General features: G+C 38.1%; 1 protein-coding gene across 2 annotated transcripts in view; it reads right to left on the bottom strand.

Annotated features, from left to right (window-relative positions):
- EXT1 (exostosin glycosyltransferase 1) overlaps positions 1 to 16260 on the bottom strand; it is a 283562-nt gene that overhangs the window by 24316 nt on the left and 242986 nt on the right. For both annotated transcript variants that reach the window (XM_012751111.2, XM_076005061.1), the window contains exons 2-4: positions 12640 to 12733; positions 8992 to 9099; positions 4773 to 4892 (exon numbers count right to left, since the gene is read on the bottom strand). In XM_012751111.2, the coding sequence (XP_012606565.1) occupies positions 4773 to 4892; positions 8992 to 9099; positions 12640 to 12733 (322 nt within the window). The remainder of the gene's footprint in view (positions 1 to 4772; positions 4893 to 8991; positions 9100 to 12639; positions 12734 to 16260) is intronic.

Here is a 16260-nt window from a genome sequence, read left to right as displayed (position 1 = left end):
ATACTTGTAAGGCTGTTCATAAGTACTAAGTGTCTTTCTAAAAGGTTTATATCAACTTGCCTTCTCAAAACTTTGAAAGAGTATGGATCTCATTTCATCAAATAAAAAGATCATTTTTTCCTTGCCAATTATCCCTATCACTATACTGAACAGCTCCCAGAAGCTTTTTAAGGCACTTAGTGCCTATTCTTTATTGTTGTGGAAGAAGACATCACATTTAAAGGCTGAATGCTAGCTACTTTGGCTATAAAGAAAATCAATACACACATACATACAAACACACACATAAACATAACACGAGATTTCTTTTTGTTATGGTCCCAAATGGCACCCTCAGTAAGGATAATATTTCTAATTAATGTGAATTCAAAGGGAAGAATAACAGGCTTCTTATTTTTATTTTTTATGTGCCATCTGTTTTTCAAAATAATGGACTATTGGTTATGAGTTACAGTCACTCTGTGTGGCCCTAACTTAGTCTTTTGACCAAAGCAACATAGCCTAACACACACAGTGCCACCATATGCCACCTCACCCTACGCCAAAAGCAATCTTCTATTTCCATTATCTCATTGATTTTAAAATATCATTGCATAATAACATCAGCAATACCATGGTTTGAATGTGTGTCATTAGATAACTAAAGAGGAAAATGGAGAATACTTCATAAAATTCCACTAAATATGTGCCTTCCTAGCTACCATCAGCTGTTTTCATATATTATTATAATTTCATGCACTTTCCTTTCACCCACCTTGATTATGACTAAGCTCCTATGATTCAATCCTGAGTGCTGGGTTATTGTGCAATATTCTGACAAATAATAGAATCCATGAAGAAACACTGTCTTTGCAGTGTTTCATCACTGTCCCCATTGTTACTTCTCAATTTGCACACAAAAACTGAGCTCTGAAGAGCCTAGCACTGATTAAATAGCTCCTTATTGCTAGGATGCAGCATTAGGAAATTTCAATCAGACTGGAAAGACTAACAGAGTTTTGTACAATGAAATGTACTAACAACTTGACCTTGGCATTGAAGAGAAAATGAGGTATCCTGTTTTCCAATATGTCTAAGCACTGCCCATAACTCTGTGGCTCATAATCTCTAAAGACCCAGTAATCCCATTCCCATGGCCCAGAATATAGCAAGCAAGGAAAAGAATACAGAGTTCCAGAGTCTGAGTACAGAACATCCTTAGCAAAGGATCCTCAAGTCTGTACTGCCTAAGGATAACTGAATTATTCTCATACCTTGGGAGTGACAGCAGTGACCAAATAACATAAATCATCTAAGTTCTAAGCCAAGTGGGCATTTTTGATATGTGATACTTAAATTGTTCTTATAAACACATCGGCTCTGTGCACGTGGATGGCATTTTCTGCTATTTTCCCTGCTTTTCTGATTATGTTGTATTCTGGGGTGATCTGAGTTCTAAATTATTTTGGGTAACTGGATAGTCTCTCTCATACAATTTGGTTGAGAGGTCAAATTGTTACAATCCAATCTTGGAACTATATAAAGAGATTTGACAGTTGCTATAAATTTGAATGAAGTATATGGTTTTTGGTGTTTTAAAAAAAACAACCATGTTGCTAAAAGATTGCATGACTTAAATTCAAGCAGCAAGAGGCCTTTCCAGGTTCAGAGATGAAAACAGCTTGACTTAAGATCCTATTCTGATGAATGTAACACATCCAACTGTTATTACAGGATAATTGAGCACTGTTAACTTAATAGGCGGGAAACCAGATCTATGCGACAAACCGTACTCAACAGAAATGTAATTAATGAGATACCATCTTTCAACCGGCAAATTAGCAAAGTTGTATATGTGTTTGTGTTAATTATGCTCTGTAAGGCTGACAGGACTACAGCATGAGAGGGTCTCCCTCAGACAGCTGAGAGAGTCTAGGTTGATACAACTTTTTTGAAGAACAATTTGGCAAAATATATTATGAGCCTTAGAAATGCCTAGACTCTTTGGCTCAGTAATTTCACTATAGGGACTCCATTCGAAAGAAACAGACAGAGATGTAGTTTAAGATACATGTAGAAAGTCATTGCTTGGATAAACACATAGTTATCTATAAAAAATTAGAAACATTAATAATAAACAATAACAGATTGCTTAAGTAAATAGAGGTTCCCCATATATTTGGGTGAAAAAAATCATAACATCATCTGGATGTATTACAGAGGAACAACTAATAGGACAGAATTAAAAGGTCAGAAACAACCCAAAGATACATAAAAGTAGCATATGGAAACACTGAGGAAAGAATAACTTAAAAGATGTATTGGAACAAGATAAAAATTAGTTTTTTCTTAAAAAAAAGATTAGATTTTCATATATAAAAGTTAATTGGATTAAATAGTTAAATAGCTAAAGGTAAAAAATTAATCATGAAAGTACTGGAAAAACATAAGTATGTGTGTTTATGTATACATATATAAATAAAAATATAGGTCAAAAAATCATTTTGAAACAGTAGCAAATAGAGAAGCTACAGATGAAAACATCGCCCAATCCTAAACAAAATAGAAAGAGTATCACAAATTGAGGGAAAACATTTGCAACAAAAGAGTCAAGGGGTTAACGTTTTTATTATAGTAAGTTCTTAAAGGGTAGTGAGAAGAAAACTGAACAATATCATGGCCATCTCTATTTCTTTGTAAGTTGCCTGAACAAGAAATATATTTAAAAGATTCATTTTTATTGATATACTAAGAAACAAAATTTTTAAAAAAGATTTATCATTTTTAAAGATACAATGTCTAATATTAGTGAAAATGAAAAAAAACTAAAATAATCAACTTATCTGAGTTCCTCTCAGATAAGCTGGTGGAAGTATAAATTCATTCAGTTCTATTGCAGGAAAATTGACAAATCATATTAGAAATCTTAGCATTTGGCATATTCTTTGAACCAGGATTTCTAATTCAAGGAATTTATGCTAAGGAAATAATCTTGAATATGTTTTGAAACTATTTGCTTCAATGATGTGTATAATGATGAAAAAACAGAAACAATTAGAATGCACCCAATTTGGGGGTTAATTTAAATAATTAAATTATATTATAAATGGAATATTATATAGTCAATAAAATAATTATAGCAAAAATCTAATAACATGAGAATATTAACATATTATTAAGCAGAAAAACAAGTTACAATGCAAGCATAGAAAAACTCATTTTAAAACTAAAAATTACAATAACTTTAAATTTACATATAAAAAACAAATATATATGTTTGTATAGACATATAGGTCAATAGTGGCTTTGTATGGGTAAATTATTTTATTTTTTATGCTTTAAGTATTTTCTATTTTTTTCTAAAATGAACATGTACTTCTTTGGTAAAAAGCATTCTCCAAGAAGAAAAAAAATAATATTAAACTTTCTTTAAGAAGGGCCTAGGAAGGATTTTTGGATGGAGAACAGGATTAAAGAAAAAAATAGACTCAATTAAATATTCAAATCTGCTGCTATGAACAGAGGGACAACTCAATCGATTTTAATAGAGGAGAATGTTTCTGGAGGATAAGAAATGTTGGCTTGTAGGAAAGAAGCCCTTGGAAGCCATTATGATCCTGTCTCCTTCATGGGGATGGGCCTGGGTCCTAAAAAGCCCTTTACATCCAGTCCAGGATGAAAAAAAATGCACTCTTGCCCAAGAAGACACTGACTAGAGTTTGCCTTGGTGTAAGAGCAGGAGCCCAAGCTAGGCTTGGGGTAGACAAATGCTCTGAGGTGCCTGGGGCACGACCAGCCCTGGCTCCGATACTCAGGATGGCAAGAAAACAGTGACGTGGACCAAACGGGGTGACTTCAGTTTCCTTGGTATCATTCAGACTTCCCCAGTGTATGCTCCAAATTACATTAGCTTTCAGAGCAGTAATCACTTTTCCAAAGTAAATTCTCCAAAAGTGAGGTCACAAATGCCCCCACCTCATTTTGTGAACATGTCAGAGTCACCTCGCCAGAGGATCTCTGCTCTCTTTCCCTGGAGCCTGTGATTCATGAGTGTGCAGTTTTCTAAATATTGTCTTAGCTCTTTGTGCTACTTTGGTGTGGCCTCAGGCCATCGCTATCTGCTCTATTTCCAAAGGTTTTAATCATCTCCATGCTTCCTTTTCTTTTTTCTTCCTGCTTTAAAAAAAAAGCAACTTAAAGATGGGCGCCCATCTGCCTGAAAGATTTCCTGCTTTCATAAAGTTTAACACTTTCTGTACCATATGAGTGCAATCCTGATCCTCTTAATACAACTCTGCAACATTGATGCTGGTTGGTTAGGTTGCATATTTCTTGAGAATTAATTCTGTTACCCCTCAATGTCACTGGACTGTGGTACCCAGTCAACTATTCACACTTACAGAATGGTAGAAGATTTCCCCTACCATTGGTCACTATCTTTTTTCTAAATGGACTTCAGAAATATGTCTTCAAAGGATGCCATTGAGTGTGAATGACAGGAAGACAGTCATTACCCACTTATTTCTGAAATGATGTAAGACAGAGCCAATCTATGTCAAGGAGTATAATATCTCTCCATGTTGGTTTTCCTCTGTAGAGTTTGTCAAGAATGGGGGTATTTATTTGCCTGGGCATGGCAAAGCAGGTACAAGGGGTTAACGGACATATCTGAGTACAGAAAATTTGGTTTTGCCCCATTTGACCAATCACACAGCACCAATAGCAAAGCAGAGCCTGAGAGAAGTACATAAAGGACCATTATTCAAGAATAAGGGCCACACGGTCTCACTTACCTCTAGTGTAGTTAATACAATCTTCTCAACTGAAGAAAAATAAGCCTCCCACAAGAATTGTGTCTGCTGTCTAAGTGCTAGGATTTTATCCTGATGAATAGACCTGATTGTAGAAGGAATCTGTAACACAAGGTGAACACATAGGAATTAGAACTGTAATACAAAGAGATGGCATTTGATCAAAATAACCCAACTGGGTTAGGCTTTTATTCTTCGAAGAGTTAAGACCCTATGTTGGAATGACCCTAAAAAGTGCCAGATACAAGCAGCACTTACTGAGAATCAGCCTCAACAGCCTTTGATGCATGAAAGTTATAGTTCACCTCTAAGATTCAGTAGCAACTTATCAGTTGCTTAGGGTGTTCCTATAGTCACAACTTCTGTTTCCAGAAATCCTTGACCCTGGTACATGGACAATCAAATTTTTCAGAGGAGGAGCTACAAGTCTTGGGAAAAGACCAAATGACTTTATCCCCCAAGCACTTCTAAGATCTGTCACCCCAGGAACTACAAAATATCTGTAAAAGAATTTTTTAGAGAATGTCTGTGAGCCTCCCCATCCAACCTGCAGCTAGGGTCAGTCATTTTTATGTGCACATACCTCCTTCCTTATCCCTTGAGACTTTCTGCTCTCTAGATTGCTCTTTCTGGCTTCAGCCATTACCCCAGTCTAACTGTATCTCTCAAACACCATATATGTTTAGCCAGCACTGTGAACCAGGCTACACAATTTTAAAAGAAGGATCTATGCCCTGGTCATTCTGCTATATATTTTCAGGCTAGGAGAGTGTCTTTTATGTGGTAGTTATTCAAGAAATAAGAGATGAATATGACCATCTGAAACCAGCATAGGGATATCATTATTTGTAATAGCCATATAGCTTAATGGTTAAGCACACGAGAGTCAGACCAAAGTGGGATTCTTGGCTCTACCAATTTACTAGCTGTGCTTCCTTGTCAAGTTAGTTGACTTCTCAAAATGTCCTCATTTGTAAAATGGGGATACAGTACTAAAATTGTAAGGTTGTAATAAAGATTATATAAATGCTTAGCATGGTGCCTAGAACATAGAAGCTTTATTAATATAGCTTATTATTATTATTATCATCATTATTGATATTAGTATAATGCTGTTCAAAGCTGGACCAACTGCTTAATGTCTGCATGTGAATTTGTTTGTGTCTGGAGCTCTGAAAGGTACTTCCTGGGTTTCTGGTAAGTTTTCTGGGCTTGCTCCCTATTTTCATTTACAGTTCAAGGTCTATTTCATTTATGGAGTCTGTGCTCTTAAGGGAAGATTCCTTGTGATTAGCAACTGCCCTTTTGTGCTCACCTCTTTCTGCATGCTTGCCTCCATAATGTGTGACTAATCAGACAGACATGGGAGCCTGGGCTGAAGGAGGAATGCTCTGTTAGCTGCTTTAATGGGAAAGTTACCCATGGCATTTGACTAAGACTATAACTGAGTCTCCACTGGAGGGGAAGGAGGTAGTAGCACATTTTTTTTTTTTTTATTCAAGACTCCCCTTAGGAGGAGAAATAAAACTACTTCACAATAAGAACAGCAAGATATGCTCACTTTCTTAGGCAATGCCCAAAACCAGACACTAAATCTGTATCCCAAAGTGTATACCTGGATTCATAACACTGAAGAAACAGGAAAAGGAAAAACATTGGCAGGCAAACATTAGCCTGAAACCAGAGTTCAAGGTCAAATGGAAATAAAATATTCTTTGAGAAGGCAGAGAAACCATTCACATCATAGAACCTTGACAAGTCAAAGAAAATTTATTTTTATTTACTCACTGAGAATGTTATCTAGATTGCCAAAGAAAGATTGGAAAAAAAATTATGCTGTTCAATTTTCATAATCATGCCCTCTTCTAAATGTCAATGGTATTTTCTAAGAATCATAGAGGTTGGCATCACTGTTTTAGTGAGATCACAAGGAAATAGTCTATTAGAAAAATGCCTAAAGCTATCATTGCTATGTAGTCCACAAAAAATTGAGTCTGCTGTGGTTATGAAAGGAGAAAAGGAATATCAGAGATTTGCCTACTGATATCACTTTCCTATCTTATATAAGCCACAATCTTGATCTTACTATACCAAGTGCACTGTATCCTATCAGTTTGCGTATATGATACAAGTATCTGACAGCCCTCTGCAAAGTGCTCTGGAAGACACTTCCAATTGATTGAAAAGATAGAGTTCCAAGTTTTAATGGCATTTGGCTATTGGTTATTAATCTGCTTGTCCTGAGAGACAGGTATGGGAAAGTGATAAATTCATTCCAATTTGGCCAGATTGTTTTGGAAGTTGCAGAACTCAATGAAGTCTTAATAAAAGGTCATGTTTGATAACAAAACTAATGGAATCCACCAAAATACATATAAGAAAGCCACATTAAACTCTCATGGTGACATGATGACAAGAATATATGCAAATACAAACATCCAAGCTGTTCTAAAACAGGAAATGAAAAATTGTAACATAACAAAAACATTTCCCAGAGCAGACATTCGGGCTCAGTGCCAACTCTTTAAAACCATTGTTAACGACAGTACAGTTGCTGTTCAATATGGAGGCAGCTGTGCAAAGACAGACTGCATATGAGAGGGGGAAAATACCAGCAAGTTTGGGTGGGTGGGTAGAATGAAAAACATCTTCGGAGTCAAGCCAAAGAGTAGCTTCAAAAGGTGAAATGCCCACCAACTTCGATGAAATGGTCAAAACTGCACCACCACAGTTAAGTATCCTGAAATGCTCTCCATACCAAAGACAAACTCTCAGCTTACTCATATCAAATTCACAGGAGCATTGGTATAAAAATGGAGAAATTATGCCTAATGTTTTAAATGTCCTTTACTTTCCAAATTTCCTTTAATGATCGTGTATTCTTTAAAAAAAGAAAACGTAAAAAGAAGGAAAAAGGCAACATAGAAAAGCATCACTTATCATTTTTGTTTGGCCTTTCATGAATAAATGATTTAGGCAACATTTTACACCATCTCTGCATTGGGAAAACTCTAGCTTAGTATTTCTGTAAGGATTTCCTTAAGGAATCATAATGGAGAATCATGGGCATATGTTGTTTTTCACAAAAACTCCAGACCCCTATTCTTAATGAACACCTAAGAAACCAAATTGTATTTAGGACAGGATGAGTTATCCCAAATGAAAAGATTCTGTCATACTCCAGATCACATATTCTTCTTTTGTTTCTGAGGTCCCAGGGGCTTCTGAGATCACACACTTGAGGACCAGACAAAAGGACTGTTTCTGGAGCTGTGGTCGTTTGGCTGTCTTAACCCACAGCCCTCTCAGTTACAGATATTTCACCTGTTGTATTAGGGAAAAATACTGCATTGCTTCCCCAGTCGGCCTAGCAGCACAGAAGTGGAATCAACAATAGAGTTAGAAACTCAATATTCTGGGTATTGAAAACAAAAACAAAAATAAAAAAAGCAAGGACATTGAAAGAAAAATCATTCTACAAATATCTATGGTAGTTCAAAGATAAAGTATACAATGCCATAAAAGAAAAATGTTAAAATATTCTGTAACTTTAAGAGAAAAGAGCATGAAAACTTACGTTGAACCTAAAACATGACTAGCACAAAAGGCTTTAGAAATCCTTTGTGACTACTCCTGCCCTTGGATTTCTCTGTGAGTTCCACAGTCCTTCCCTAAGCAGCTCTTGAGCAGTTCAAACTTTTATTGGGGACTGCTTTTTTAAATATACATCCTAAGGATAACACTTGTTCCGGTACCCAGACTGGATCATTTGAGGAATTATAACATTAATTATGAGAACAAACCCTAGAGACCTCTCTGTTTCTGAAAATTAATATGCAGGCAAATGAAGAAATAGGAAAAAGGAATATGAGTTAGTTCTGTAGTATAAAAATTCTCTGGAATCACTTCTAAAAATTCTAGTTACTGAAGGGAGTGGAGATATACCTCTTCTCACAAATCAAAGCTCATGTTCTTCACCTGCAACTTCTTTTCAGAATATATTCCATGGACCTGGCCGGATTTTGTGTTGGGAAGTGAACGATGTCATATTAAATGACTTCATATTCACTGTGGCACAGGCACTTTTCTCCTGATAAAATTTCTTTTATAGAGCTGACCTTTTGGATTCATCTTCTTTGAAAGCTTGGATGGGGGCAGCAATAATCTGCTGATCTGCCGAAGGCCACGGCCCCTTCCTTACCTGTAATAATAATCTCTCATCGCCTATGACGGCAGCTTGGTTCCAATTAATCACTTCAGAGAATGGCAACTCCCATCCATTGCTGAGCATCACAGGGACGCAGGCAGCCTGTGCAAAGAAGGGGACTTCATGAGTGTGAGGAAAACAGTAGCAGAAATCCCATTCAGGAGTGAAATCAGTGCAAATTCAATTACTGGCATTTCTTATATTGCAGGGATCCTGGACTGCTCAGGCCAGGTGGAAAGTTAGCTTTTATGAGTTATCAAGTCACATGAAGGGCATATGTATCCAGATTAGATTTTAATAATTGCAAGTCTTACCCTAGAATGCTAAAACCTCATTTCTATTCTAGGACATAGGTTTGGCTGACCTTACTTCCACACAGATGACTGGACTCACTGGAGAAGTTTTATTGATGTAACAAAAGCTTGCACCAACAAAATCCGAGCATAAAACCAGCCTTGAATATAAACGGTTTTGTCAATGTAACTGCCCCGAGTCTACTTGCAAAGTAGTTTATCCCCATGTCATGAGCAACAAGGAGCAGAAGAAAGCTCAGCATTCCTATGTAGCATTTTGTGGATTTAACTAGTACATGGTGTTCACCCTTTCTTTGTTCTGTAAATACCTAAACCAGAACCTTGTTCCCTTCAGTGTGAAGTGATCCAAACCACAGTCATACCAATTTACTATCTGCATTGGGATCTAATAGCCAAGAAACAGTAGGCTAATGACAAAATGCGGGTTCCAAATAACTCATAATCCAGACCAGAGAACAACTTGCTTTATGCCACATCCCAGGAGACTAAAAGAACATTAGTGATGACATGCTTTGCAGAACACACAGAGAGCACTGGAAAAGACTTTCAGAGAAGGCAGCTCTTCTGTCTATGACATGACAGAGTGATTTGCAGTTAGAATGGCAGGGACAGGAAGTTATGAAGCATTGCAACAAACACACAGATTTAGGCACAGTGCAGGGCACAGAAGAAGAAAGAACGTGGCAGCAGGGGTCAAGGAGTGGAGGATGACAGAGGTTGACAGCATGCTTCCTCTTTGCAACCGAAGAAGGCTGGATGTACCTTCCAGGTGGGAAATGTGTATGGCTGTCTCAGCAGGAGAAGGCATTTCTGCAAAGTGAGGTTGATGAGTCAACAAGTCTCACAAAGGCTCCAGAGCTGAAGCTGGGACCTCTAAACTGCAGAGCCTCAGCATAGCTGGGCCAAGAGAGTACCACTCTATTGGACACCACTTTAAGAAATTAAAGGAACTGAATGATGATCAAGATGGAGACGGGACAGACAATCTTGCTTTTGGGGAGTACCAACAATAAACTCTTTTCATTGCTCTTGAGATTTGCTTCCAGGAAAAGGGCAGGGGCCCCCCTTCAAGGAGCCCAGCTAGCCTGCTTGGTAGCCCAGGCTGGCAATCAGATCTGTCTTCTATTTGCAAACATGACCCTGAAGAACCCATTTCCCTAGTGGCAAAATCATTTAATTTTCTTATGTCCAAAGATAATGAGTAAATCCTCTCATTCAAGTACTAACCAGGCCCGACCCTGCTTAGTTTCTGAGATAAGATGAGATTGGGCGTGTTCAGGGTGGTATGGCTATATATGGACGTAAACAGATGGAAATCCATACCATGCTCATGGGTTGGCAGAATCAACATTGTTAAAATGTCTATATTACCCAAAGTGATCTACAGATTCAATGCAATCCCTATTAAAATACCAACATCATTTTTCACAGATATAGAAAAATAATTTTATGCTTTGTATGGAACCAGAGAAGACCCCCCCATAGAAAAAGCAATTGTAGGCAATAAAAACAAAATGGGAGGTATCAATTCGCCAGATTTAAAACTATACTACAAGGCTATAGTAATTAAATCAGCTTGGTATTGGCACAAAAAATAGGGACATTGACCAGTGGAATAGAACTGAGAACACAGACATAAAACCATCCTCATATAGCCATCTAATCTTCGACAAAGCAAAAACATACACTGGGGAAAAGAATCCTTATTCAATAAATGGTGCTGGGAAAACTGGATAGCCACATGTAGAAGACTGAAGCAGGATCTTTTCACCTCTCACAAAAATCAACTCACGGTGGGTAACAGACTTAAACCTAAGGTATGAAACTATTAGAATTCTAGAGGAAAACATTGGAAATACTCTTCTAGACATTGGCCTAGGCAAAGAATTTATGAAGAAAACCCCAAAGGCTATCACAGCAACAACAAAAATAAATAAACGGGACCTGATCAAACTAAAAACTTCTGCACAACCAAAGAAACAGTCACGAGAGCAAACAGACAACCTACAGAATGGGAGAAAATTTTTGCATGCTACACATCTGATAAGGGGCTGAAAACTAGAATCTATTTAGAACTCAGGAAAATCAGCAAGAAAAAAATCAAACAACCCTATCAAAAAGTAGGCAAAAGACATTAACAGAAACTTTTCAAAAGAAGACAGAGTAATGGCCAACACACATGAAAAAATGATCAACACCTCTAATCATTAGGGAAATGCAAATCAAAACTGCAATGAGATATCACTTATCTCCAGTGAGAATGGCCTTTATCGAAAAGTCTGAAAACAATAAATGTTGGCGTGGACGCGGAGAGATAGGAACACTCATACACGGCTGGTGGGACTGCAAACTAATACCTCTGTGGAAAGCAGTATGGAGACCCCTTAAAACAGGGGTCCTCAAACTTTTTAGACAGGGGGCCAGTTCACTGTCCCTCAGACTGTTGGAGGGCCGTTGGAGAGTTCGGCGCACATTCTACACATGCGCACTGTGGGCCCAGGACAAGATGGCTGCTAAGCAGGACAGGCAGTGGCAGCAAAAACACCCAGTGGGCCGGATAAATGTCCTCAGTGGGTGTCATGTGGCCCACGGGCCGTAGTTTGAGGATGCCTGCCTTAAAGTGATGCAAGTAGATCTATCATTTGATCCAGAAATCCCACTACTGGGCATCTACCCAAAAGAACAAAAGATACTCTATAAAAAAGACACCTGGACTCAAATGTTTATAGCAGCACAATTCACAATTGCAAAGTTGTGGAAAAAACCCAAGTACCCATCAATACATGAGTAGATTAAAAAAATGTGGTATATGTATACCATGGAGTACTATTCAGCTATAAGAAACAATGGTGATGTAGCACCTCTTGTATTTTCTTGGATAGAACTGGAACCCATTCTACTAAGAGAAGTATCCCAAGAATAGAAAAACAAGCACACATGTACTCACCAGCAAATTGGTATTAACTGATCAACACCTAAGTGGACATGTAGGAACAACATTTATCGGGCATCAGGCAGATGGGAGGGGGAAGGAGGGATGGGTATATACATACATAATGAGTAAGATATGTACCACCTGGGGGATGGTCACACTTGAAGCTCTGACTCAAGGGGGGGTCAAGGGTAATATATGTAACCTTAACATTTGTACCCCCCTAATATGCTGAAAAGAAATCTTCCCCCAACTCCCCACTTTTCAAAAATGTTTCAGATTTTCTTGGGAAACCACATCTTTTCTTTTGCTATCCCTGGGAGGTGATAAGGTTAAAGCTACCCAGTCTGACTTCAATCCTCAGCCCTTTTCTGGGGAAATCTTAGGGTCTCTTACCTGCAAAGCCTCCAGGAATCTGAAGGACCCAAGCCTGCGACCACGAGGAACCAGACAGAAAGTGGCATTGTGCAGCATTTCCCGATAATCATACCTGGAAAGAGAGGAGGTGTAATTAGCAAAGGAAGCCCCATGAGGAATGGGGAGAAGGGTGGCCATCGGTGGGTACACACATGTTCAAATTTACCCAGAGCAACTCAGGAGAGGCATAGCAGGCAGCTCTCACTTTTGCATTTTGCATTTTAGGGAAGGGGCTTGTCACATAAAGAAAAAATGTGAACTGTCATGTTGGACAAAGCAATTAGGGACTCTTTTGCAAACAGTACACAAAAAGACAAGTTTCATGGTCCCAGCAACAATTTGGCTTGCCCAGTCTTTGCCTCCAAAATCAAATGTTTGTGTCTTGGTGAAATATGTTGCCCACATCGATTAAAAAAGAAAAATAAATCACTGCTTCTTCTCTTTAACACCATGACATTTAGCAAAACTAAAACTGTTCTTATTCCCCACCCTCTCCAAAATCTATGCTATTAAAAACTACTCAGGAAACCTCACAAAACAGCATTTGTTTTCTCAAGATGGAGTTTCTGCATTTAATCAAGGACATTCCAAGAAATATTCCTATAAAAGAATGGCTGACATGACTTAAAGGAGAAATAAAAGGTGAGGTAGGAGGATGCTAGACTAAGAAATGGCAAAAGAGGAAGAGCAAGAGAAAAGAAAAGACAATCCTAAATAGTATGGGGTATGAGAAACTGGCTTACAGAAGAGGCGATTGTTTCTTTTACTCAAATACCATTTAATATTATTACATTGTTTCTGCATTTTGAAAAAATACAAAACATAACATGAGTGTCATCTGTTTCTTTATGCCAGTGAAGTTTAGGAAAGATAAAAAGCATTTCATTTTGTTTAGGACTGTCACTTTTAAAGCGATTATCACAAACACATTCCTACATACACAGTTTCAAGTACATTATCAGTTTAAGAAAACTTAAGATGGCTTGTGTCCTGTGAAGCCCCCGATTCTTACAGCCAAGATGAAATCACTCTCATTTTTCAAGAGCTTGCAATGCTGAGCAGACAGGTGTGACTTTGACAGTAGCATATGTCACTAGCATTCTCTGACTCTAATAGTCTAATTTAATCATAGCCTGAAGGCACTGGGTTCTTGCTTCTTCTTTTTGGGATATTGATATATACATTTATATTTTTAAAGTCCACATCTATTTTTATACTCTCATACAAACTAGGCATATGGGAGTAAGCCAATTTTCAATTATAAACCCGTCATTAAGAAGAGACATCATGCAAAGGACCATTTGCTTAAACAAGCGTGTACAACTAATTTGCACAAGAAAAGGTCACCGTGAATGGATTAAGATTATCTCCATTGAGAGTGAAATAAAAAAACCCTTGCTGCATTAATTAAATTGCAAAATAGACTTCAAAGTAAAAAAGATTTTTAAGAAGGCTCAAATTTAGCTAAATTAAAAAAAAAAACCTAAATTATGAGGATAAATGACTTCTTTTTCCTCTCCAGATACAGAAAAATAATTGACTGGTATCTTCAAGTCCAAATGTTGATTATGTCTGAATCTCTCCCTAATAGATGGAGAAGAGAGAAATGTGTATACATACACACACAAATACAGGTATAAAGTTTAAATTGAATTTTTTTTTTTAATACAGAAAGGTCGAATATACTTCAGACTACAGCAAGGTTTAATAAATGCCCAGAATAGAAAGCCCTGGGGGACTAGCACAGAAGGTCCTACATGCTCATCATTAGGCTGCTAAAAATGTAAAACCCTATTAAAGTTCTGGATTGTAACAAGTTTCAAAGTTGCCAGCTGCAGAATTTACTTGAGGGTATGGTAAGAGGGAGAGGAAGGGCAGAAAACTTACAGGAAAAATTCAAATGACAGTTATACTAGAGTGCTGATTTTAAGTGGTTGAATAGAAGGATTATTTGCTGATATGGCAAATCAAGTTGACACAAGTGAAGCTTGCATTCATTTGAGTCACGGGTCATATGAGATGTGGGAAAAGCACTCACCCTTGCAGGAGTTAGGAACCCAGTAGGTGAGACTACAAACAATACACATGAGCTTTCTGGGCCTCAGTTTCTTCATCTGCAAAATGACCCAGTTGGGCTAGATGACTAAAGATCCAGTTTTAACATTCGATTACTATGTTATCATTTTCAGGTAAGAAAGAGGAATATCCTTTCATTCAACTGCTTTCAAAGTTTCCATGCCCATTATATGTGTGTGTGTGTGTGTGTGTATAAATATCTGATATGTACATGCGTACCTAACATGTATGTATTCATCATACACAGAACTTATCACACATAACGATAATTTTCACTACAAATGCTAAGCATGCTCAACCCATGAATCAGCCTTTCTTTTGGGCTCTATGGACACTGAGCCTATGAATCATTAGTGTGCTCTCACTGAGGGAGTAATGATGTCCACAAGCGGTGCAGGTGATCGTTCTAGGCTGGCCACGTGTTTGGGATTCTCCTACCCAGCCCAATTGGCTGCTCTCTCACATTCCACATCTATCTCCTTCTAGATGCTTGAACACATTGATTTATTGGATCATTCTTTCAAGAAATTCTATGTCACACTACCCCATTCCTGCAGAAGTAGTCCACAAAAGTTGTTCTCTAGTTGCTAGATCTACCAAAGAATCACCTGACAACCAGAAAATGCTGATGGCTTGAAGATGTATTAATAAAATCTCCTGGGGATGTTTGCATTACAAGGGGAGATTGTGGAAGGCCTTCCAGAATAAACATAAAGAACCCTATTGATACTATCCCCAGCAAAACAACAATTTAGTAAAAATTATAAAAACATTTATTTAAAAATCTCTGGAAATTGTCCCAAGGGCATGACAATTAGAGAAACATTTGTTCAAGAAAATCTACCAAATCTCAGCAAGAACTAAAAGATTCCATGGTATCTGGGCCATCACCTGCTGCATTGCCAAGCCCTATGACCTCAGCCTCGTGGGAGCTTTACTCAGGGCCAGGACAGTCAGAAACACCAGGCTCTCCATCCCCCTAGCTCTACTCAAGAAAGTAAAAAAAAAAAAAAAAAGAAAAAAAAAACATAAAAACACAGAATATATTTGCAAATCTGTTAGAGGCAAGGACCCTCAAAGACCCTCAACTCCCCTATGACTCGTCCTACGCACGGACTTCGCCCTGGAAAATTCCAGCTATAGCTCCGAGAAGAATGCATTCCATGACGTGCTGACCACGGGATGCTCCAGGGAGTGCTGACTGCAATTGTTCCCGACCACCTGCCAGGTTGGAGTTGAGTAAGCAGTCAAAAACAGGATATCAATAAGACGCTTATTGGGGCTGATTAACCCAGACCCAAGCCTCATCGTCGCCCCACTCTATTTTTTTGTTTCTACTTCCTTGTTTCTGTATGCTTATAAAACCTACTAAGAATCTAAGTAAAGCAGACCTTGACAACCATTTGCTTGGTCTCGTTCCTTTCTCTCGCCCATCTCTTTCAGGCAAGGTCCCCCTTGACCCCCGCGAGTAACAGAAGGTCCCGCGGGTCGGGACAAGTGGCGCCCAACATGGGGCCTGAGGTA

Source organism: Microcebus murinus, chromosome 7, assembly GCF_040939455.1.
Source record: "Microcebus murinus isolate Inina chromosome 7, M.murinus_Inina_mat1.0, whole genome shotgun sequence".
Taxonomy (NCBI): domain Eukaryota; kingdom Metazoa; phylum Chordata; class Mammalia; order Primates; family Cheirogaleidae; genus Microcebus; species Microcebus murinus.
This window is presented reverse-complemented; position numbering and strand designations above follow the sequence as displayed.